Source organism: Rhinolophus hipposideros, assembly GCF_964194185.1.
Source record: "Rhinolophus hipposideros genome assembly, chromosome: 3".
Lineage (NCBI taxonomy): Eukaryota > Metazoa > Chordata > Mammalia > Chiroptera > Rhinolophidae > Rhinolophus > Rhinolophus hipposideros.
This window is the reverse complement of record NC_138049.1, coordinates 85,260,375-85,283,119: the sequence shown is the minus strand read 5'-3', so window position 1 is coordinate 85,283,119 and position 22,745 is coordinate 85,260,375. Positions and strand designations below refer to the sequence as shown.

Here is a 22,745-nt window from a genome sequence, read left to right as displayed (position 1 = left end):
TGTGTCACACTGGGGAACTCTGACCACTTTAAGACCTCTGATCATAGAGAACATGGCCTGAGACATTGCAGAGCCATTACAGACATCGATATCATATGCTTTTATTAAAATATAATAAATGGTAATATTAACAGCTTAACCAACCAAGCTAATATAACGTTTCTTTTTGTGAATGTATATTAAACTAACAAGCAAACAAATAAATGAGAGTTGGTGTGATGCCCATCATTTCAGAGTTTTAAACAGGTAGGATATATAGGAGAAGTAATTTTTTTTGAAGCAAGACCATACATATCTGTATTTGACGTCCTGATAGTCGTCATGGGAGATGTTTAGCAGCAGACGGTAGAAAATGCAGACACGGAGCACTGAAACAAGGGAGGGTAAGATCGCCGAGAGAAGAGCAGAATGAAAAAGGAGTCTAGAGCTGAGAATATGATATAAGGAGAGCTGACATTTGCAAAGCAGGCAGTAGGACGGGAGCCAATCTGAGGCAGTGCCACCTGAGCATAACTTCACAGGGGGTAAAAGAAATGAGTTTAGGGAAGATGAGAGATGAAGAGGCAAGACCATCAAAATTCAGTAACTGTGACGAGAAAAGTTTTAAGGCAGTAGTAGAATTAGAAACCCAGTTGGAAGGAGTTGAGGAGTATGCATAAGAGAGTGAAGGTAATAAGCACAAAGCAATCTTTTGAGAAAGATAGCAGTGCAAGAAAGAACATAGAAGACAGGGGTTAAGGAGATATTTATTTTACCTGGTGTTCTGCAATGAGGGCTTTCACCTCTTCGATCTCCTGAGGGATGACTTCCTTATCCTTATCACTAAGTGTAGTTTCAGCCCATTGCAACCACGCTAGCAATGCTTCCAACAATTCCTGTTTAGCAATGAGCCCAGCCAGAGCACTTGCTAATCTCTGCTGATGTTGCTTCGCCCAGGCCAGCACCTGTTGGAGAAACAGAAATTTCTCTGAATTTATTTCATCTTAGTGAATCATTTAATTGATGTAAAATACACAGAATTTAAATGTAAATGAGGATCATCCTGGGCTAGACCCACAATGCTTCCAGTCTTTCTAGATCCCCTCTGTCGTACGGAGACCCAGCTCATGGAGGATATGGGAGCCCTCTCTGATGTTCATCAACTTCAGAAGTTTAGAGATGTGTGTCAACGGCCCAGGCTTCCTTTTGCTTTCTAACTTAAGTTCAAATATGCATTCTCCAAGGGATCAAGTGTACTTACTCCATGTAGCACAGAATAGAAATTAAAGTAGCTAAGATCTTAAATACAGAATTTACTTTGTGCATGCAATTCACTCCACAAGCATATACTCTGAAATACTATGCAACTCCCTGATTATTCCACAGACACAATGCGGAAATGGGACACAAATTTATACAGCGAACCAAGTAATTGCCTTTTCATATTTCAGGGACTTAGATGCAAATTCCTTTACCATTTTAAAGAAAACTGGATTGCACAGCCAGGTAATACATACAAGAAGCGTTTCAGAGAACACCTTTCTCTGCAGAGGCCTCGTGTTCCCATGGCCATAAATGTCCCTTAAAAACTGCTGCCATTTCCGTACCCTGACTCTCAAAGCTCTAAAGATGAGCTGGGACACACTGACCTCCTCAAACCTGGCCCGGATGATGGTTATCCAGTGCTTAATAGTGGTGATGGAATCAGGGTGGCAGATGGCCAAAATAGCATCTCCCATACTGGTAGCTTTATTGAGTGCGGCTCGTTTTTCTTCCAGTTTCTTCATAAATTCCTACAGCAGAAACAAAGACTTCGATTAGTTGTTGGCACTGACTGAAAACGAGACTCTGGTGACATTCGTTTGACTGTCAGAGTTAAACAAATACACAATAACTTCAAGTGGCTTATTCACAGCTGGAAGTAATGTACTAAGTGGGGAGTTAAGGCAGAAAAAGGGACAAAAATAGGAAATAAACTTTCTGGTAAGCATTTTAAAATAAAAGTATAGCATAATAGCTCACGTTTCACAAAACGTATTATAAAAACATTCGCTCCTAATTTGGGATGTATTATAATTACATTATTACAATTTTAATAAAAAGTGTTCTATTAAACAAATGATACAAGGAGGTATTTAAAATATCATTAACTGTGTCAGGAGGGATATAAATACATAAAAACAAAAATGCCAAGGAAGCGAGAGGGCTGGGCAAAAATCTATAAAGGGTTATAGATGTGGGAGAGAGGGCACAAATGTCCAAGCAGGAAGGTGTCAGAGGAAGGCTGGAGGGAGGGGACCTGACAGCGGGCAAGCCTGTGAGAGACCTGTCTTTCTCAGAGGCCGGTAAGCATTTTTTTCTGCCCCAAAAGAACCAATCAGCCCACAGGTCCAAGGAAAGGCTTTTGAATCAACCTTTTTATAAATGTCTCACATACATAACTGTACTTTCTACCATCAAAACTATATCCATAGATACATGGATCATAGAACTCTGCAAATGTGGTTGAAAAATGAGGACCTTTGCCCTAAAATAGGTAACGTGCTCCCAAAACCTCACACTGAATTTTAAGCATCCACAGATACTATCTGGAACCCCACGCTAAGAAGGAGCCCTTGGTCACAAGGGGTGCCAGAGGTTGCAAACATAGCTGATGCCCACACCACTCATGCCGTATGACTGAAAATACAAGTGTTGACTATAAAGTGTAGTGACCTTTCATTTTTAACCTCTGTGAAACAGCTCTGTCATGTACCTCTTACTCAGGCATTGTGCTAAAATAATTTGTTTACATACATATCCACTAGATATTAAGGTCCACAAGACCAAAAAGACTGTGTCTTACTCAATTTTGTGTCTTTGTGATTGAATAAACGCTTTTTAACATTTTATTTACATATTTTTACTGCTGTGGAGTCAAGGTTCAATTAACAACATACTGCACTAACATGACCTACTTTTGAAATATCATGACCTACTTCTAAAAATATTTTAATTTCCCCCAATATATACCCTCTCAGATAAAAGACCAAAAAAAAAAAAAAAAAAAAACTTTACTGGGAAGAGAAATCCAGAGGTTAATAGCATCTGCACTTTTCAAGAGGGCAGTTGGTCTGATCATGTACTTTTAATCACTCGGACATCTCAAAGAGCCTGGTCCTGCCGGCGCGTTAGGACTGGACTGTCAAGTTCTCACTATGTTCTGTGTGCTTCCAACCTCATCTGAGTGCTGCGTTAGGGGTATATGCTCACGTAGGAGTGCTTGCCAGTTTTCAGAAATTGAATTATGCTGACAGGCCTCTAGTCCTGGGGTTGAGAAATTAAATAAAACATTCTGTTTTTCTCCTACTGGTGAATGTGTGAAGGGAAGCATGGGAAATAAAAAAGAATGTTGCTGCAAAATATCATGAACTGAGAAGCCTTTATACAATGACATGTTATTTAAATAGCTTACACTATTTAAAAATATTTGAAGATAATCACAGTAAGTCCTCACTTAACACTGTTGATAGGTAGGTTCTCCAACTAAAAGCAAAATGACTTAACGAAACCAAGTTTCCTACAGCCTAATTGATATAACCAAGAATTAAGTCCTAGAGCATCTCATCAATGTTGTAATATAATGACATTGTTGGAAGACCTACTACTGTATTTGTAAAAACCACTATCTCTGCTCTGGATATCTGTCTCCTGATGTTTCTAGGGGTTTCCTGATCCTACTGTGAGGGTGGTGAGACCACAAGTGGGCTCCTTTCTGTAGGGTGTTAGTATGAACCCTGTGCTTCAAGGGACTACTTCTGAGACCCAAGCTGAGGTATGTTAGAAGAACTCAATGCTGCCTGCTGATCAGCCAACAGTAATACAATATAAATTAGATTTTCAAAATATGGAACTGAATAAAAAAATTTACAATAAGTTTGATGTAATTTTCCCACTCTTACATTCTAGCTTCAACTATTTATATTTTTATTTATTTATTTATCTATCTATTTTTTATTTATTTATTTTAGCTTCAACTTTAAATGGTGTATGTAGCATTTCATTCCTCCAGATAATATCATACAAGGTCACATCACTTTTATTAACGACAAGGCAACATTTCATTGCTATGGCTTAAACAACCCATCATTGAGAGAGCATAGTAAGTAAATAAGAAAACTCTGTAGAGGATGTAACCCATGCTACACTGGAAATAATGATGTATTTCCAATTTTACCTTGAAAGGTGAGGTTCCTCGGTGGTTAAACAGATCCTTTTAAGATAATTGGAAATGATAACATCAATACTACATTGAGAGTCAGCACTGAAAATTCCTGACTTTTTGAGTCAAAGGTTAAAAAACATCTGTTAAGAGCTATCTGAACCACTCTCTTACGGGTTTTGCAAGTTCTGTGTATTATCATTGGAAAGATCTTGATCTGAAACTCAAAGGCCAGATTTTTGTTTATTCAAAAGTATATCTATTTATTTCAATTTTTAAATTTGTAATTTATACCAGCATTCACAAAAGAATTTAATATGGCTCTTGATTTAAAACAGAATTGGCAGAGGCTTAAAAACAAAATTTGAAGACCAGTTATTAAATTACCTCCTTTTCTTGCTTACAAAGGTCAAGATTATTAATTGACAATTCTAACGGTATAATTTTGCCAAACTGCTCATTAAGGAAGTCCCATCTTTGAAATGCACATAAAAGTGCAACACAATTGACCAATGTGGGTCAGAAGTCAAGTAACCCCCTAAAAAAATCAATGTGCTTCCTAACGGTAGGAAACAGAGTGACTAATTTTAGAATAACCACCTTCTTTATAAAGAAAACATAAAAAGATAGCTATACATACCTGCGTGTAGGGGCATGGGGACATACTTATGTAAGCAAGGAGGACACTGGAAAATTCTCAAATGTACCAGACCTTTAATTACTTCTCAGGAAGGACAGTATTCATGCAGCTGATATTTGCAATCATGAGTCTATTTTCTCTACTTGGAGTTTCTCATTTAGTTTTACTTAGCATTTATGTGACTCACTTTATGCTGATCAATGAGAGTCCGAAGAGCATCCTCATCGTCTGGGAGAACACCATGGAAACGAAGGGTTTGCTCAGCCTCAGCCAGCCACTCCAGGAGGGCATGTACCACCGAGTGAAATTCCTCTGCCTAGCAGTACACACAGACACACACCCCAAACAAGATTCCCAGATATGCTCGTTAGTGTAGTAGCTCCTTTCTCTCCATGAAAACCAAGTTTTATATTTAAATCAATCAATTGCATGCACTATTCCCATTAAAAAGGCAAAGACATATGGCACTGCATTTTACAAATGTTAAGGAAACATCTGATATGTTGGAAAGGCACATATGAAGAATAATTCACCAATTTGAACAATCTGATTTCAGATGAGTGGCAGCCCATTATACATACAAGCTGAAAGATTACTCAAGCAGCAGTGAGGATTAGAAAGCCTCCCTCTGTAGTAATTAAAATTCCTGGGGGACAGAATGGGGGAAAGGCAATGATGCTGTAAGAATCTCCTTCCCCATGATTGTCCTGGTTAAGAAATGAGGAGTCTCACGGTTCTTCATGAGAGCAGTTCTTGCCGAGGCTTCAATACCTTGTCACTACACCCAGCTATAATTTACATGACTTTTACCTGATGCAGAGCTGCTTCTAATCGTGTTTGCTTTGATACAGAAAGTGCACACACGGTCTCCCAGCGTGTGCTTAATTCCTGCATCTGGACCTTGACCCAGGAGGAGTCGTCTCGGCTGCCTTCTATGAGCTCTCGGGCGGAGCGTTTCAGGGCCTGCACACTGCTGGTTCTCTTCCCCAATTCTTTTTGGAAGCCCTAAGAAAAACATTGTTTTTTACAGAAATTCATTTTTACATTACAAAAGCAAAAAAAGTAACATCCTGTTTGAAATACATGCGTGTACATAACATCATGTGCAGCTCTCTAAGACCTACAGTGGAAGGACCCATATTTTTCATAGCATACATAGATCACACATGACCCTGCTCCTGTCACAGCACTGTTACAAACACAGTCTTGTATAAATTTGCTTGATCTTGTAATTCTCCTGAGTGAGTGACCTTAGTTTTTAGTTTGTAAATGACACATTGGATTTAAAGAATGGTGGCCACATTTCTTCATTTCAATTTCTCACACACACACACACACACACACACACACACACACACACACACACAAGCATCAAATTCCTTTTTTTCTATGATTCTTTAATATGGTGACCCAATTCCTCTCAAATCGTTAGTGAGTGCCAAGTGTTGGCTAACACACTACTCTTAATTAGTAAACTTATCTAACAGCTAAACGTATCTAACAACTAAGCAATGCTGGGTTCTTCACACGGTCCTTAGAACTAATGGCAGGGAATCTCATAGGGAATTGGCATGTAATCCCTTTTTTCTGTAACACGCTTTTTCACCTCTCACAGCATCCTGAGTACTAACTCATAACGTCTAATTTTAGAAGCTGAAATCCTTATCTGCCACGTTGGAGTAAAAATTTTGTGTTTCTTTTCTCCCATTGCATTCTGATGAACTTCAATGTGCCAAGAGTTAAACTGGCTTCTTTTAGCCACAGACTTTATCTAAGAAAGGAGCCCAGGATTCTTCATTTCTGATCCAAGACTCTGTATATGCAACTAAATCTTTCAAACAACCAACTTCACGTATAAATAAATTTAACTTATTTTTCTAAAAAAAATCATCACAAATGAGTATTCCCAAGCACATTTTATAATTTTGGCTATAACCACGGGTTTCTATTTTGATACGCAGATCATTCATAAAAGAGAGCCCATCAAACACAATAAAAAAATAGTGTGATAAATTATTTGCTGATTTCACTCTAATAGTATTAAAAGAGATGTGCAGATAAACACACACACACACACACACACACACACATACACAGAGGGTACAGTGTCTAAGCATTCTATTTGTGATAGGACTAGTCCAATAGTTGAGTTGCCTTTCCAACGTACTTTGTAAACTTAAACTTCTTGAGCCTTCCAATTGTATTACTAATGCTGAATGATTAATTCATTCTTGATGACCCTTAATATATTAAAAAAAAAAAAACCTGGCAAGTGCCTAGGGGAGTAAATATTTAGACAGTGAGCTTACAAAAATGGCATTGATGTAAAAAGTAACATTACACTATTCATTACTCATTGAATGAATGCCAGGGAATGGAAAAGTTTACATTAATCATGCGCAAAACATTGGTTTTAATATAGGCAAAGCAACATAATTTTTAAAATTTTTAATTTTTGCAGGCCCAATCAATGTTCCTCATCTATTCCTTTATTTTCTAATATTCAGAATGACAAACTCTCTTTTATGGATATAATGAAATAAAAGAACCAGAATAGGGAAAATAAATATGCAAAAGGAGCAACTACGTATTAAAAAACAAAAAAAAACAACAAGAACAACAACATAAAACAGGTAAGATCAAAATAACAACCAGGAAACTATAAAGAAAACATTTTTAAATGAAATAATGTTTTGAACTCAAAAACTATAAAGGGGAAATACAACATTCAAGTAGAATGCTGTAAGATATCTATATATTAGGTTGGTACAAAAGTAATTGCAGTTTTTGCAATTATTTTTACCCTTTTAAACCGCAATTACTTTCGCACCAACCTAATATAAAGTCAACTCTGATACAACCATTCTGCATTACTACTGCACTTCAGGTTGTTTTCAAAGTTCTTTATGTGGTAACACAGCATTTGATCATACTTTAGGACCTTACACTCAGTATCAGCTGGACGTCTCGAATATGACCTTTGATTTGAACAACAGTTTAACATACAATATCAGAAGACTGCAAGGAAACCAATTTTCTTAAAGTAATAATCAAATCCCTCACAGCATATGCTGTTGTCTCATAAATTGCTGTAGTTCAAGCAGTAAGGTCAAAATATATTTTTTTTTTAAAAAGAAAAGCAGCTGATCATGACCCCCATAGATCATGTCACAAATCTATTCACTTATGCAATGACCAAGTTCCAGGTCACTGAACGATTTTAAATTATATTACACAATTATTTAAGTGAATAAAAAAAGACAGTAAAACATTCTTGAACCATGTTTTAAAGCACCAGAGAACCCAATCACTTTCCAAGAGCTAAAAGGTTTTAGATCTAGAAATTAAAAACAAAAATATTTCTAAAGTAATTTTCCAATATCACTTAAAGTTGGCTTCCTGATTCTGCTGAAATGTACACGTATTTCAGTATTAAAGACTGTTATGTAGTGTGATATATAGTGCCTACATTTTAAAAGGCTAAGTTAAGTGGTTATCGTTTCCTCTATATTCAGAATAATCAAATTAGATCAATAAAATGTCCCAGATAAAAATACCTTGTGATTATCGATCAGATTCATCACTAAATCAACGTCTCCATGGACAGGCTGGTCTTCTGCCAGCTGGGGTTCAACTCTATATAACCAATCAATGAGGGCCTGCAGGGCATCTGTGAATTGTCCAGAAAATAACAGGGCTTCCTCCAATTTGTTTTGTCTGCAGGGAAAAAGTGGAAAATCAAGCTGAGCAACAAAAAAGCTGCCCTATACAGCCAAACAGCTAAAATTCATTTATGACGTTTGAGCAGTACTCAAGAGGACAAACAATATATTGGTATTCACTGCTGTTGCTTTGTTTTCCATAGAAAATAACAACACTTTTTCTCATGCTTTCTCTTTTATTCCTTAAATACAAGGCATCTGTTCCAGGAAAATTCGCTCATCATCACGTTTGGAAATCAATGACCTTTCAGTTTCTTCATGACAATACAACTTTTTAACTAATTTTTAAAAATATTTATGTTTTAAGTGAACATACAATAAACTTAATTTCTTTAGGTATACAGTTCTATTCATTTAATACATGTATAGATTCATATAACTATCATCAAAAACAAGATACAGAACAGTTCCATCATCTAAAAAATCTCCCTTGTGTGGTCTCTTTATAGTCACAGCCTGCCGCCATCTCTAGCCCATTGCATTTACAGATCTGTCTGCCATCACTCATTTTTTTGGCTTTTCAAGAATGTCATATCAGTGAAGCCATTTTTATGAAATTCCTTTATATGACTATATGACATTAGAAAAAGCACATAACCATTTGAGAGTGGAAATTTTGAGGATTTCAAAAAGCACACACACACACACACACACACACACACACATACAAAACGTATTGTAAAAGTCCCTAGAATTGAATATAATATTCTATTTAGTCTTGATATTGACAAAAGTAATTAGACTAAGGATCAATGAAAATTTTGAAAACATTTCTAAGACAGTTTAAGTCTTCTCATAATATTGTACTTTCTTAAATGCTAAAAAATTTTGAGATAAGTTTTGGGCCTTCATGGTTGAAGTACAATGAGAAAGAGGAAGATTAGAAAGGGGGAGATGGAAGATGGAAAGGAACACAGAGGTCAGATCAGCAGGACCTTGACACCACATTAAGAAGCCTATGTTTTAGTTCATACACAATATTAAGTCCCTAAAGGGTATGAAGCAGTGGGTGACAGAATTCCATTTACATTTTTAAAAGACCCCCTCCCCAGTAGTTATGTAGAAACTGGTTTAAGGAGGACAATTGCAGACCTGGGGAGACCGGTCAGAAGGCAATTGCTGTAGTCAGCTATGAGATGACAGAAGCCTGGAGAATGTTGTCACTTTTGAGTGAATTGAGCAGTTAAAAATAAGTAATAATGAACAGCAAAACCTTCTCAGTGCAGGTACGGTGTAAGTGGGGTACTAAGTTCTCCAGATAAAGACGGTATTTAAGGTTCCTAAAATACCCTGCAAAGGGACACTATTGTGTATTTGAAAGAGGTCTACAAAGTAACCAAACTGCCTTAAAGAACATTTTACCTTTCCACAGATTTTCCACAGATGGTGTCCCATTTGTCTCTGAGTTCACTCAACATGTCACCCAGTTTCAGGTTGTCATCAGCCAGGGAGGTTTTCTCCTTCAGAGAACGTCCAGTTCTGTTGGTGGTGTCGTAGACAGAATGCTTGGCTCCAAGTGATTTCTGAAACTCCTACAAATTTAACAAGAAAACGATGTACACTTCGATTTAGGACTAATAAACAAATAGGAAAGGCATTAAAAGAGACATCCCTGATAAATGGAGTCTAACCACGGAAGAGACAGCAAATAATCAAGTCAGATAGTGTAGTGCTATGTTCTACACAGGAACACACTAGGGTAGAAAACAATTGGTATATTTTCAAATTGAAGGATTTATTTTTCTCAGAAGCCAGGTGTCTCTCAGAGTACTTACTATTAAGAAAATAATTTCAAAACAAAACAAATCCTGAATATTTTGTAGCTATAAGCCACAAACAGTAGGCTAGCTATGGTAAAACAGAATTGCTAATAAACTATTGAAAATCCCAGTCTGGAGAGGCAAACTCTGTGTTAAAACTCTGAGCAACTACAGGTCCGGTAAGGACACAGAGTGATTCAATAATGTACAAGTTTAAATTTACTACAGTTCTTTTTTTTTTTTTTTTGGTCAAACAGATTTATTGTCACACATATTGGGTATTCACATATAAGTCAGGATGTTACATGTAATTTTATCTGTGAACCAGGATGAGGGTTAAATAAGAACCATGTCTCTCAATTCCTACATTTGGACTTACTGCTCATTCTATTTATACCACTCAGGAAGCCTATCCCCTCCTCTCCACCTCTATAATAACCTCTCAAAATCTCAGAAGATCTACAGATAACTCTTCCAAGTACCAAATAGCATCCATGCTTTGCTACTCTTTACATTATTAATTTTCGTGGGAACGTGTGTGTGTGTGTGTGTGTGTGTGTGTGTGTGTGTGTGTGTAAGGGGTGAATTCTATTCTTTCTACACAACTCAATTATAAGCTTTTCTCAAGCAGGGATATCATCTTTGTAAAACCCTTGTTATATTCTGTGTGTGTTTATAAGTATGTAATAGGAAGAATGAGAACTGCTATTGAATATATGATCTCAGGGAAGAGAAGAAATAAAGGTCAACCTACAAACTCATAAAGGCAGCTTACAAACTCATAAAATCACAGGAACGCTAATACAGTCATTCTTAATCCTGGCAAGCAAATTAGAATCACACCAGATACTAAAATACTATGCAAATGTATAATTTTCCAAGATAATCTCAGTTACAATTACGTAATAACTTTTTATTGCCTTTAAAAGTAAGGCATGTTAACTGTCTTATTATGACTACAATGTTTATTTTGCCTTGTAATAGGAGGCAACTACATCTGGGAATTATTAAGCAATAAACACCATTACAATATCACACTATTTCTATAGTTTGTTTTCTATAAATATTTTATTTTCATGTTATTCTAAACAGGATGCTAGCTTTAGAATCATGGTATTGGCAGATTTTCTTCACATAGTAGACACATATAAATGCTATACGTGAACATGGGATAGATGAAAACTTTTTAAAGACAAAAAGTACCCAAATAATGAATAGGAAACACTTCTTTTAAAATTGGCTGAATGTACCTTGTATTTTGTCTTCAAGAAATGGTGACTTTGACAGTAGGTCATACTAGGTAAAACAGAGACCCTAACAGGTTTCTTTGCATCTTCTTATTTCTAGGATTCTCTAAATTCAATATGCAATATACTTTCATACAACTACAAGACGTAACATCTATGTTCAAGTTCAAATAAGGCGTTTTATACTGAGAAGGAGGCTCTTATTTGTCCATGAGAAGGGAAAGAAAAGGTACTGCCCAATTGTCATTGCGCTGCCAGTATTGGATGAGGCAACACACAGGCGCAGGGTGCCAGCAGAGCAAGCCATTCATAAGCCCTCATGTAACCAAAGAACAGTTGTTCTATGTTGCCTTCCACCATCCTAGGATTTCGACCCTCAGATTAGGTAGAATCACCAATGGAAGTAACCAACCTGTGTGAAGATAATGGCTAGAATTTTCTGATGATGACCTTATATTGCCCCATTTTTTTTCCAGTCTTTTAACAATTATCATGTATCAAGCAATAATTTACACATAAGTACCTAAAACTGTAAAACTGTTTTCAGGAACCACTCTCCTAGATTTGTCATATCTTTACCCTGAGGGCTGGTGATAACTTTACAAAACAGAATGGTAGAAAGACCCAAATTCAAAAGATTTGAGGAGGATGAGGGAAATGCTCTTTGAATCATGTAGTAAGACTAGAAAAGGTAGAAAATATAAAACACAATATTTCTGCATTTTCTAGTCTACACAAGAAAGCCATTGACTGTGTGTCTTTGAGGGTAAGGATGGAGTGGAATTCATATACCGACACATACACAATAAAATGTCAACGTAGGAAGGAGAAACCAATTTTCCCCACTGTACTGTTTAAAAGAATCTATATGGTGAAATCTACATTACTTTTTGCCATGGAATTATCTTCTACCTGGTCTATGAAAGAAATTACAAGATAGTTGTGAAAAATTGAAATACCAATGTTTGAACCCCTACAAATCCTTTATATGTTTTAGATTGTAAGACTTACAGTTTTAATTTTGTATGTTTTATTAATTAATTCTGGATCATAATGGAATGGTCACTGGAGAGTAAAGATACTGCCACTTTACCAATGTGAGACCAATGTGAAGGGCAACTATTTTCCAATTTAATGGGGATCACATTGAAAAACCTTTTTTTCTTCAGTGATGAATAAATACACAATCAAGTAAGAATTTACCAGTGATCTTGAGACATACAATGACAGCACATGTTTTTCTTAATTGTAGACCCACCTTATGCTGTGCAAGTTGTGTTTTTATTTTGTCTGGGTCATTGGCGATTTCCAGTTCAGAATCCAAAGACTTTTCTGACTCTTCTAGCCACTCCATAAGTTTACTCCAAGCTTCGTGGAACTGGAAAGAAATTCACATTTTGTCCAGCAAATTTTCTGGTATACTCGCTATATTTTAAATCTAATATTAAAATATATGAAATCTAACTTCAAATATAAATTAATATTAATGGAAATGTTGAAAATTATTAAAACAGCATATCCCCTGAAGAAGAAAAAAGTAAGTTTCATCAGCAGATTATAAACTGTCTTCTTAACACTTGGCTTTTGTGGTCCTGCCTCATGGTCACTTTGTTATAATTCATTCAAACACATCAACTTTAACAAAAATAGAAATGTTACAGAGCCACAGGGACAATGTCCCCCTTTTTTTTTCTTAATAATTTACATAAACTCTCAGAGAATTTTGTTTGCTCCCTGCTGTCTCTTGACAGATCTGGGTTTACTACTAAGCTGCTAATTCCTATGTTAAGAAAAAGAAACAAACAGGGAGAGAGAGAGAGAAGGATAAAGTTTGTAAATTGGTTTTAGAAGTAACAAGGACAAACAGAGGTCATTTCATTTCTATTTAATACAAAGATACTTCACATAGCTATTGCTGTTATCAAAATTCTCAAATTATTGCCTGTGCTTCACATATTGGTTTAATATGTAAGAACACCCACAATGCTTGAGTTCTACCAAAACATAATTCTCTTTGGCATCTCTGACCTTGAAATAGTCTGGTGCTATATATATTTAATTTCATCCACAGTCTGTTTTCTGTTTATCATCGAGAGCTAGTGGGTACTATTTTTGGAGACCAAATTGTGAAATTGATTATAAATTATTACTCATAATAAACTTAAGTGAACAGATACATAACAAAAACTCTATTGAGTAATCAAAATAAAATGTGTTTTCTATCAAAGCACACTAATAATGAAATAACAAAAAAGACACTTCTTACAAAAAGAGCACAATAAGAGCACAGAATCACAAAGTTACAAGAGCACACTAGAGATTCTCACACAAACCTGCTTTCCCTACACATTCCTCCCACAACTCTAATCAATTTAAACATGAAAACATGGAGGACAAACTAGGCACAGAGATTGTCAAAGTCAGAGAACCACGATCAATCAAGATCTGAGCCAAAAACTGAGATATTAGAAGAATAAGAAATAAATTAAAGGTACAACTAGTCATGATGCTAGGAAATCTTACTACAAATAATCTTACTACAAATAAGTAGCACAGGCTATATCAGTTGGATGGTAAGTTTAATGATATAAACACACAGGTTCTAAGGCTGGTCCTACTTTCAAAATTACCGGTACAACACATACCAGTATAGAAGAAATGTTATACTTTTGCACTGAAAACGGTAAGAGACCGTATACCGTTAAACAAATTGAGAAAATAAAACTGATTAAATGGAGAAAGTATAATATTGAATATCTCATACCTCCCACTCAAAAAGGGATATATGGTATGTAATCCTATAACAATGCAATTTGTCATTTCTAAAGCCTTTAAAAACTCACGCTGACAGCTTGAAACTGTGAAACACTTGACTCCCATGACATCTTTTGCATTACCCAACTGAGCCTAGCTCCCCAAAACAATGGAGTCCAACACCAATGATGAACAAATGCAACTGAATGGGGCAAAAAGTTATTATACAATTCAGCCTCAATATTACACTTTCTAGTTACTAGTAAAAATCAAAGATATATATCAAACAAGGTGGGTGCACCTCTCTGTTTCTTGAAGGAGAGAGACATAATTTTACTTCTCTGTGTTTAGTCTAGAATAGAATATTAATAACAGGTGAAGGAAGATGTAAGAAAAAGCTGCCCCAAGAGATTCAAACAATTTAAAGTCAGATGGAGCTGTATCACGATATTAGAAATGAAACGGAGGTTTGCCAACAAGTATACAGATTCAGAGGTGAACTCAGACATAGAATAAGCCCTTTCAGAGAGCTGTCTAGAGGGCTGCATGTTTGGCTCTCAGCTCTCATAGTGTGTGAAGAAAGTTTGGCTTCAGAACTAAACAGAAAGTAGCAATATAACAACCTATGATGTCTCACTCTGAGTATGAGACTGGAGGTTAAAAGGACAAAGAAAAAAACACACAAACCCAGTAACAAAAGTTTTGAGTCTCTGTTTGGGCTTTAATGTTAATAGTCTACCTATGAAGTCAAGCTATAATCAGTCTTTTCCAAATGAGTCTCCAGGGTCTGAAGTTGCTGCCGGGTCAAAAAGTGATGGCATAATGCAAACTTGGGCCACAGCCCCGTCAGGAAACAAACACCAAATCATGGCTTCATGCCATGATGGTTACACCTAATACAGCCTGCGATAAAAGTACTTTAATGACATAAGATGTATTTCAACAGCTAGAACTGATTTATTGCCAAGTTCAGAGAATTTTTATAACGGTTTACCTGCTTAGCCCTCTTCCTTGCATCATCCAAAGATCTTCCTCTTTCTACTAACCGTTGAACCACTTTTTCCCATCGACTTTGTACACTGATAAGTAGATTCTTAATGAGGACAACATCTTGTTTCTGACTAAAATATTTGAGGTGTGTTCCAGTTTTATCCAGCTCTATTATCTGCTCACGGTGAGAATTCACTTCATTGGCAAAGACCTTTCCCAAAAAAAAAAGGGGGGATAATTAGAAACAAATGAGAAACGGACCTATCTTGAAAATGCTTCTGGCGTCATAAGCTGAAGCTGTTTCAAAGGACACAAAAAAAGTTGTCAAACTACCAAATTCACGCTTTTGACATTAAAACAGTCTGTTGTCTCAAAAGGTCTAAAATCAGAAACCTATCCATTTGAGTAATGACATACCTTGTGTTCATCGATTTGAAACAAGACTGTGTCCAGGATAAGACTTGGCCGAGAGGCTACATTCAGGGTCTGTTCAGCCTGGGTGAGCCAGTTGATGAAGTCTTGGAGAGAATTGTGGAACTCCATTGCCAAATTGAGGGCCTCTTCCAGTTTAGTCTGCAAAGACAGATTATTTAGTATTTGATGATATTCAAGGGGTGTTTTTCCCCCAGTTTAACCCCTTTCTAGCAGATTTCTTTGCCATCTATACTTCATTTACATGTAATCTACATTACCTAAACAGTTTATGAATGTAATGTGCCTTCACTAAAATACTGGCAAACCAAATCCCTTGAAGTATAAGTAAGAAGCATCTCACTGCAACTAAAAACATTTTAATATACCGAAAATTGTGGTTTGGGGGCAGTTAACCCCAGGACACAATTACTAAACAGAATCTATAAAAGGAAAACTTGACATTCATACAATTAATTTTGGGGATCCCAATACTATGAAATATATTTATGCTCTGTCAGTGAGCTTCTCATGGATTTTTGTTACGTAAGTGCTTATTACATATACACAATTATCTCATTCTCTTGATCTCTTGCTCTCCCTCCCCTTACATACAGCCTTTTGCTTAATAAGTCTGATTAGAATAGAATTATTTAACCATTCAGAATTTGAGTGGTTCACAAATTTCAAAAAAATACCTAGTAACACAGATCTATGATATCCCTTTATCTACGTTTGAATAGATTCCTTTAATTCTGCTTTTCTATGTAAAGTCAGAATACTACTTTCAACTGACCCCACAAACCGCCTGATGTACATTAAGAAAATTTCAACATGGATCATCACAAATTCCACTGATCATGCTACTCAGAGATAAGGTAAAACCCATGAAATAAAACAACTAAAACACTTATTCTATTATATTAATCAAGGCACATACTTTCCTTTCATTGAGTTTGGTTTCCACTGATTCCCATTTTTCTTTCAAGTTATTTATATCTTGGTCAATATTTGTCTCTGCAGATTTGGGGCATCTTGCAAGCATGTGTTGGCCTTTCTGCATCAGATTCCTATATGTTTCTTCTTTAACATTGAAGGCAGCACAGATCTCCTAAATTGAGATAGTATCCCCCCCACAAGTTATATCATTTTTAAGAGAAAAAAATCCAAGAGCTCTTATCCCAGGTTATCAAGCCCTGCCCCTTATCATATGTTCATCCCTATGCAGCACATGGAATAACTGACACATTCAAACTTTTCACTATATTGAAACAACACCTAGACCTATAGCCATACCCAGTCTACCTACAAATCTCAGAAATGCTGCTATCATTAACCAGCCATTCCGGCGTGGTAAGGTTTGTGAAGCAATATTATAAATGACATCAAGAGAGACTTCACTGTACAGTAACCAATTAGCTTTGTGACTTTTGGCTAGTAAGTTAACGTCCCTGAGCCTCAATTTCCTCCTCTCTGAAGTGGTTTCAGTTCTCTAAGTCTCTCCTTGGATTATGACATGATGACTGTAATATTTTTTTGGTATAATTTAATTCTGGGCTCCGAAGATACCCAATGGATAAAAAGCATAGTGAGACTCAGTATGGTGAGACATTTAACGTGAATATTCAGACTTTGGAATCACACAGCCAAACTTGTGGTACCATGCAAATATTATTCTCACTTATAACATTTTCAAAGCTTTCAACTAGAATGCAGAGAATATAGAGAATATTAAAAAACATACTGCTTAAACAAATTCAGAATTTAAAATCAATGAAACATCAGTTACATTCATGTAAAAAATTAAGACCAGTTCTAGTCCATTAATTAAATTATAATGTGGGTCAAATTATAGCTCACTGAAATATTATACATCCTATGTCTAACATTTTCAATTTTATAATTTTTAAAATTAAAATGTAATTCATAAAATTCACCTATTTTCAATTATAGAATCTAGTGTTTTATTACTCTATTCGTAAGGATGTGCGACCATCACTACTAACTATAGAACATTTTTATTGCCTCAAAACTTGTTAAGCCTTAAAAAAAAAACCTTTCTAAACATATTTATAATATTACCTACTAAAAGCTTTTAATCCTAAAACAAAACTTTTAAATACAGCTAAATCTCAGGAAACTGTGATATTCCAGGTTTCCTTCATTTCTAACACAACCAAATCAAAAGAATGTAACTAAAAGTATATTACAAATGTCAATAGCTCTTTAGAATTCTTCAAATTGTGGAATTCCTATAATCTGGTAAATTGTATCAGGTTACACAACAAATTCATTTTAAATACCCCACCCAAAACAAATAAACTGATACCTAACATTTTCCTAAAAGTAAAATATTCTAAAGATAAGCTTTCTGCTTTCCAATCTTTTACTTATATTCTTTTAAATTAACATTTTAAAATATTTGTAATTAGAGATTAATTCCAAGTGTGTTTGTTCAACAATTCATTAAACTTATACTAAATGGACACAGTAATAGCTACACATGTGCTTCCAAGAAAGTAAGAAAGTATCTGGAAGTCAGTCAGGTTTTATGGAAAAGGAAGACAAGCACTCCCAAGTTATGATTTAGTCAATTACCTTTTCAGTGAACAAATAGGTCTCTTGTGGTGCACACACAGACACAGACACACAGACACACACACACCACCACCACCACCACCACCACCACCACCACCACCACAACAACAACAAAACTACAAACAATAATTTTCTAAACCAATGAACATACATAAAAGGTTTCTAGAAAATTCCATACTGGATTAATAAGATTGATTTTAACTGCTCATGGCAATTGTGAAGTGAATAAGATGTTATTGCTGTGATGTTTCTTCACAACACCTAAAGATGGTTACTTTCTCTCCAAATCATCAAATTAAAAATTATTTCCAAATAAGTACAGTTTTAATAAGCTCTTACAACAAAATGAGACATCTGCTAAAAAAATACAGACTTGAATGTGCAATGGCCCATATCTTTTGTCAAATCCCTAAGTACTTCTACTTTTATTTTGTAAGATACTAATTATCAGCACTTGAATATTAAAAAAAGATTGATGCAAATTCACAAGTGTAAAAATTAGAGTTTTCAAAATCTCAAACAGACTTTTCTCTCAGAACTTTTAGAGATGAATTATAATGGGAAATGAATAGGAAATGTAAATAAATCAAAGGCAGTCTAAATTTAGTTTGTCAGTCTGTATTTCTATGGAAAAAAGCCAGAGTCTCAAGTCTCATTATTTTTCCTTCTTATCCTTAAGAATTGACAGTGCCACAAAATCTGGGTTTTTTGAACACAGAAACAATGTTCCAGATTGGACAATGAAACAGAAGCCTCCCCTTGGCCAGGTCTGATATAGGTGTGAAGTGGAAGATACAGCCGTATCACCATTAAAAAAACAAGCAAGTTTGTTTTAACAGAAGAAAAACATATTTTCCAGCCTTCCATGAAACAAGCTGGGGATACCTTCCTACAGCAATAATTTTTAAGTCAATTCTGATTACTTCAGGGGTTTTTCTTTTCACTCAAGGCGCAACAGTTTATAATTTACACAATGTTTATTACTAGCCATACAAATTTATCATTTTATGGGGGAAGGAATGCTTCTACAGAATGTCTAGACTTCTAAAACCTCTTGTCATATACTGACTCACTAACCTTCGAAACAAAGAATAGGCTCTGACTTGGAAAAAGTAATCAATAAATGGTGTTCAGCACTTACAGAGCGTTCTGCTGTAAAACCTTCTCCCCCAATTTATTTAACACCAAGACCCACACAAAACAGTCAGTTTCTTAATCTGAGGCTAGAGCTGTAGGAAATAACATACTTACCATGTGGGCATTAAGCTGCTCCCTGGCTGTTTCTGGTAAACCTCCCAGAGGTTTAGATGCTAACAGATGGCGCTCCGTGTCCGTCAGCCACTGCTGCAAATCCTCGATTTCGCCATGGAACCCTTTGGCCTAGAGTGACAGAGAGTTTTAAGTCGGGCCCATAGACCTTGTCACTTTCAAGCAGAAAACAAGGTTTAAACAATCCAGCCTGCTAAGCCTCTCTATGACTTCTTAAGAAGTGCCAGGTGCCACTAGACTTGTTTCTTCTTTAGGAGAGCGCTAGTAGATAAGACTATTACACTAAGAACCAGAGAGCTGCGTTCTCATCAGCACTCTTCTTTATCCCACTTATTTTTACTCTTCTCCTTGAGGTACAAAAATTAAACAGGGGTCTGTAAACCAATGAAAACATTCCATGTTATTTTGGTCTTGAAGACTAGAAAGTTTCAGAATTTATTCTCTTATTCACCTGGCGCAAGGCACCATCCAGCTGCTGCTTCCTTTGTTCTGTTTTTTCCAAAACATTTTGCCAGCGTTGATTTAAAACCTCTAGCTTGTGTTGAAGGCTGCTTGCTTCTTCTCCTGCACTTGATTCAATTAGATCATTTCCTGCTTTATTAACGGCTTCCACTGTGGACTGATGGGCTAATACATCATTTTGGAGCACCTGAAAGTATTAAGAGAACACTATGGTTGCTAATTTGTAACATGTTAACATCACTTCTAATGCAATTATTTTCTTTCCTGGTTATGAAATACTCTGAAACAAATACATCATTTACATAGAAATTTAACATTAAGGAAGTTTTAAAGTGATAGACTTCTTTTTCCTTAACTTTGCAGTTTTCCTTCGTGTCTACCAATATCCCCTGAAATGATTATGTGAGACCACTGCAAGTTCTTCCCATTTAAATAACTTTGCAATCGATGACATTAAGTATCTAGGCATTACAACCAAAGGTAACTAAGTATTCTAAAAGTATTCATTTGACTCAAAGTCTTTTTAATTGAACTTAACTTTCATGTCTTAAGTAAGCAGTTTAAAAGCTAGTTTTTCTATATATTCATTTTCAAATATAAAATTATTACATTCCTAAGCTGTACAGTACCATGTTTTATAATTAGCACTATGATAAAAGAATATTATCATAGAATATTCTTTTATCTTCTCTCATTGGAATGGTGCTAGAATTAACTGCTAAGTTGACAGGAATCTTGGGAGGCCCTAACACTAATGGGAAAGTGATTTATTTCACTGTATATCAGGGATATGCAAGCCCAGCATTCCAAAGTTTGGATGCTGTTTTACTAGAAAATACACATATGAAATGCTTACTACAGAACTCAGAAAATATTGCCTTTTTATTCTATTACACAGTGGAAATATAAGAATAGATAAGTAACTCTTAAACACGCTAACATGAGGCAAGAGTGGTAAGTGCAGGAAGCAACAGCAAGACTAAAAAGATCAATTTCTTATACTGAAAAGAATTACACTTTAAAGAACAAACAGAGCTTAGTAATAGTTTTCTTTCAAGTAGACTGTAGTTATGTTTTTGGAAATAAGAGGAGGAACCTTCCTCTAATGTTAGGGAAAGTCAATGATAATCCTTCTCTCCACTCACTGACTCAGGACTGTCAACAGAAAAGAAACATCATTTCTCATCCTCAGTAAAACATATCACATCTGGAGGGAAATCCAGACCAGGGGGGATTTTCAGTAAAGGGCACTACCCATCTACGATCACTTTTTTTCTGTATATACGCACTGTCTGAGGCATTTGATGAGGGAGTATTTTTCAAAGACTATAAAATCAACTGAGTAAGGAGTCTCCTTTATAATAAGTATGAACTTTGACATGTTAACAGTAGGAATCACTTTTAAAAGGTAAGACTGAAATATTCTCATGGTCCAAATATAAAAAAATAATTCTGTAAAATTGATTTTTCTAAGTGGCCCGAGTCCAGCTATATAAGCCACAGCCTAAGAGGGGGAGAAAAAGGCAGGGGAGGGATGGAAACATTTCATCCCTTACTCCACCAATCCTGTTGGCAGTTCTAAGTCCCTTAACTTTTAACCTTTGAGAAATGAAAGGAGAAAAGGGGCTATTTCTAACTGCTCAAAGATAGATAAACAGAAATAAAAGATCCTTAACTAATTCCCCACCAAAATAACTGGATTAGGGTCCCTCATTTTCCCACCTCTACTGTATTCTAAAAAGGTCTCGTCGCTGATGTATGTGACTATTAGGGCAATTGCTACGTATATGAAATGTAGATGCTATAAATTCACACTAGAAGAATAAACATATTCTGTTTATATGCAGTCAGTCTGACTAGGCATTATTGCTCTTAACAGAGGTATAATATAGACATTAAATAAGGAAAATATCAATGATGTATAGTAAGTTCTAACTGCTTAATCAAATATAGTTGGGCAATGACTAATTTTAATGAAAATTTAAATTAGGGAACAATTACTATGGGAAATGTATGAAAAGAGGAGAACTAAAGCAAGAATAGTCAAAAACAAATGCATATCATGATCTTAAAGTACTAAAAACCTACCTTTTACTTTAAAATGCTATTAAATATGGAAAACAATTCAAACTTTTTATTTTTGATAATAAAAATCAAGTTATATAAGGTTGGGACTTAGGACCTAACCCTAAATAAGATACCACAATTAATGTGAATGTTAAGGTTTCATGAAAGACTGTCGAATGTCAGGATAAACTCTCCTGAGCATAACCTTTCATTCATTAAGCCTACTGACGTGAGACAGTGAATTTTCTATTAAGAATTATCAACCAAGTGTCACAAAGATGGAAACAATATAATATGGCATTGCATATATCTCAAGATAAAAATTTTCAATTTATCTTTAAATCAAGTGCAGGATATATAAAAACTCTTTTAACCATATTTTAAAAAAAAAAAACTAATTCATAAAGAAAAGGACTAAGACACAAAAATCCACTAAAAAGAGAGACAAAGAAACAGCACAACAAACCTCAGCATAATGAGAGATGTATAAACAGATAGAAATAAGTTAGACATGCTAAGCAATCATCAAGTGAGAGACCCATGGTAATAAGGATGACCAGAAGGAAAACATACACACAACCTGCAGTAGAACAACATTCTGAATTTATGACTTATTAGGCTATTCCCAACAACTTTTAAAACTAT

General features: G+C 35.5%; 1 protein-coding gene across 14 annotated transcripts in view; it reads right to left on the bottom strand.

The window, feature by feature from the left end:
• The window catches only part of DST (dystonin), a 438,529-nt gene that overhangs the window by 17,130 nt on the left and 398,654 nt on the right, over positions 1 to 22,745 (bottom strand). For all 14 annotated transcript variants that reach the window (XM_081039430.1, XM_081039437.1, XM_081039438.1 and 11 more), the window contains 12 exons: positions 20,023 to 20,220; positions 19,554 to 19,682; positions 16,645 to 16,815; positions 15,711 to 15,866; positions 15,298 to 15,504; positions 12,808 to 12,927; positions 9,905 to 10,074; positions 8,378 to 8,537; positions 5,631 to 5,825; positions 5,008 to 5,136; positions 1,629 to 1,772; positions 756 to 944 (listed from right to left, as the gene is read on the bottom strand). In XM_081039430.1, coding sequence (XP_080895556.1) covers positions 756 to 944; positions 1,629 to 1,772; positions 5,008 to 5,136; positions 5,631 to 5,825; positions 8,378 to 8,537; positions 9,905 to 10,074; positions 12,808 to 12,927; positions 15,298 to 15,504; positions 15,711 to 15,866; positions 16,645 to 16,815; positions 19,554 to 19,682; positions 20,023 to 20,220 — 1,968 coding nt within the window. The remainder of the gene's footprint in view (positions 1 to 755; positions 945 to 1,628; positions 1,773 to 5,007; positions 5,137 to 5,630; positions 5,826 to 8,377; positions 8,538 to 9,904; positions 10,075 to 12,807; positions 12,928 to 15,297; positions 15,505 to 15,710; positions 15,867 to 16,644; positions 16,816 to 19,553; positions 19,683 to 20,022; positions 20,221 to 22,745) is intronic.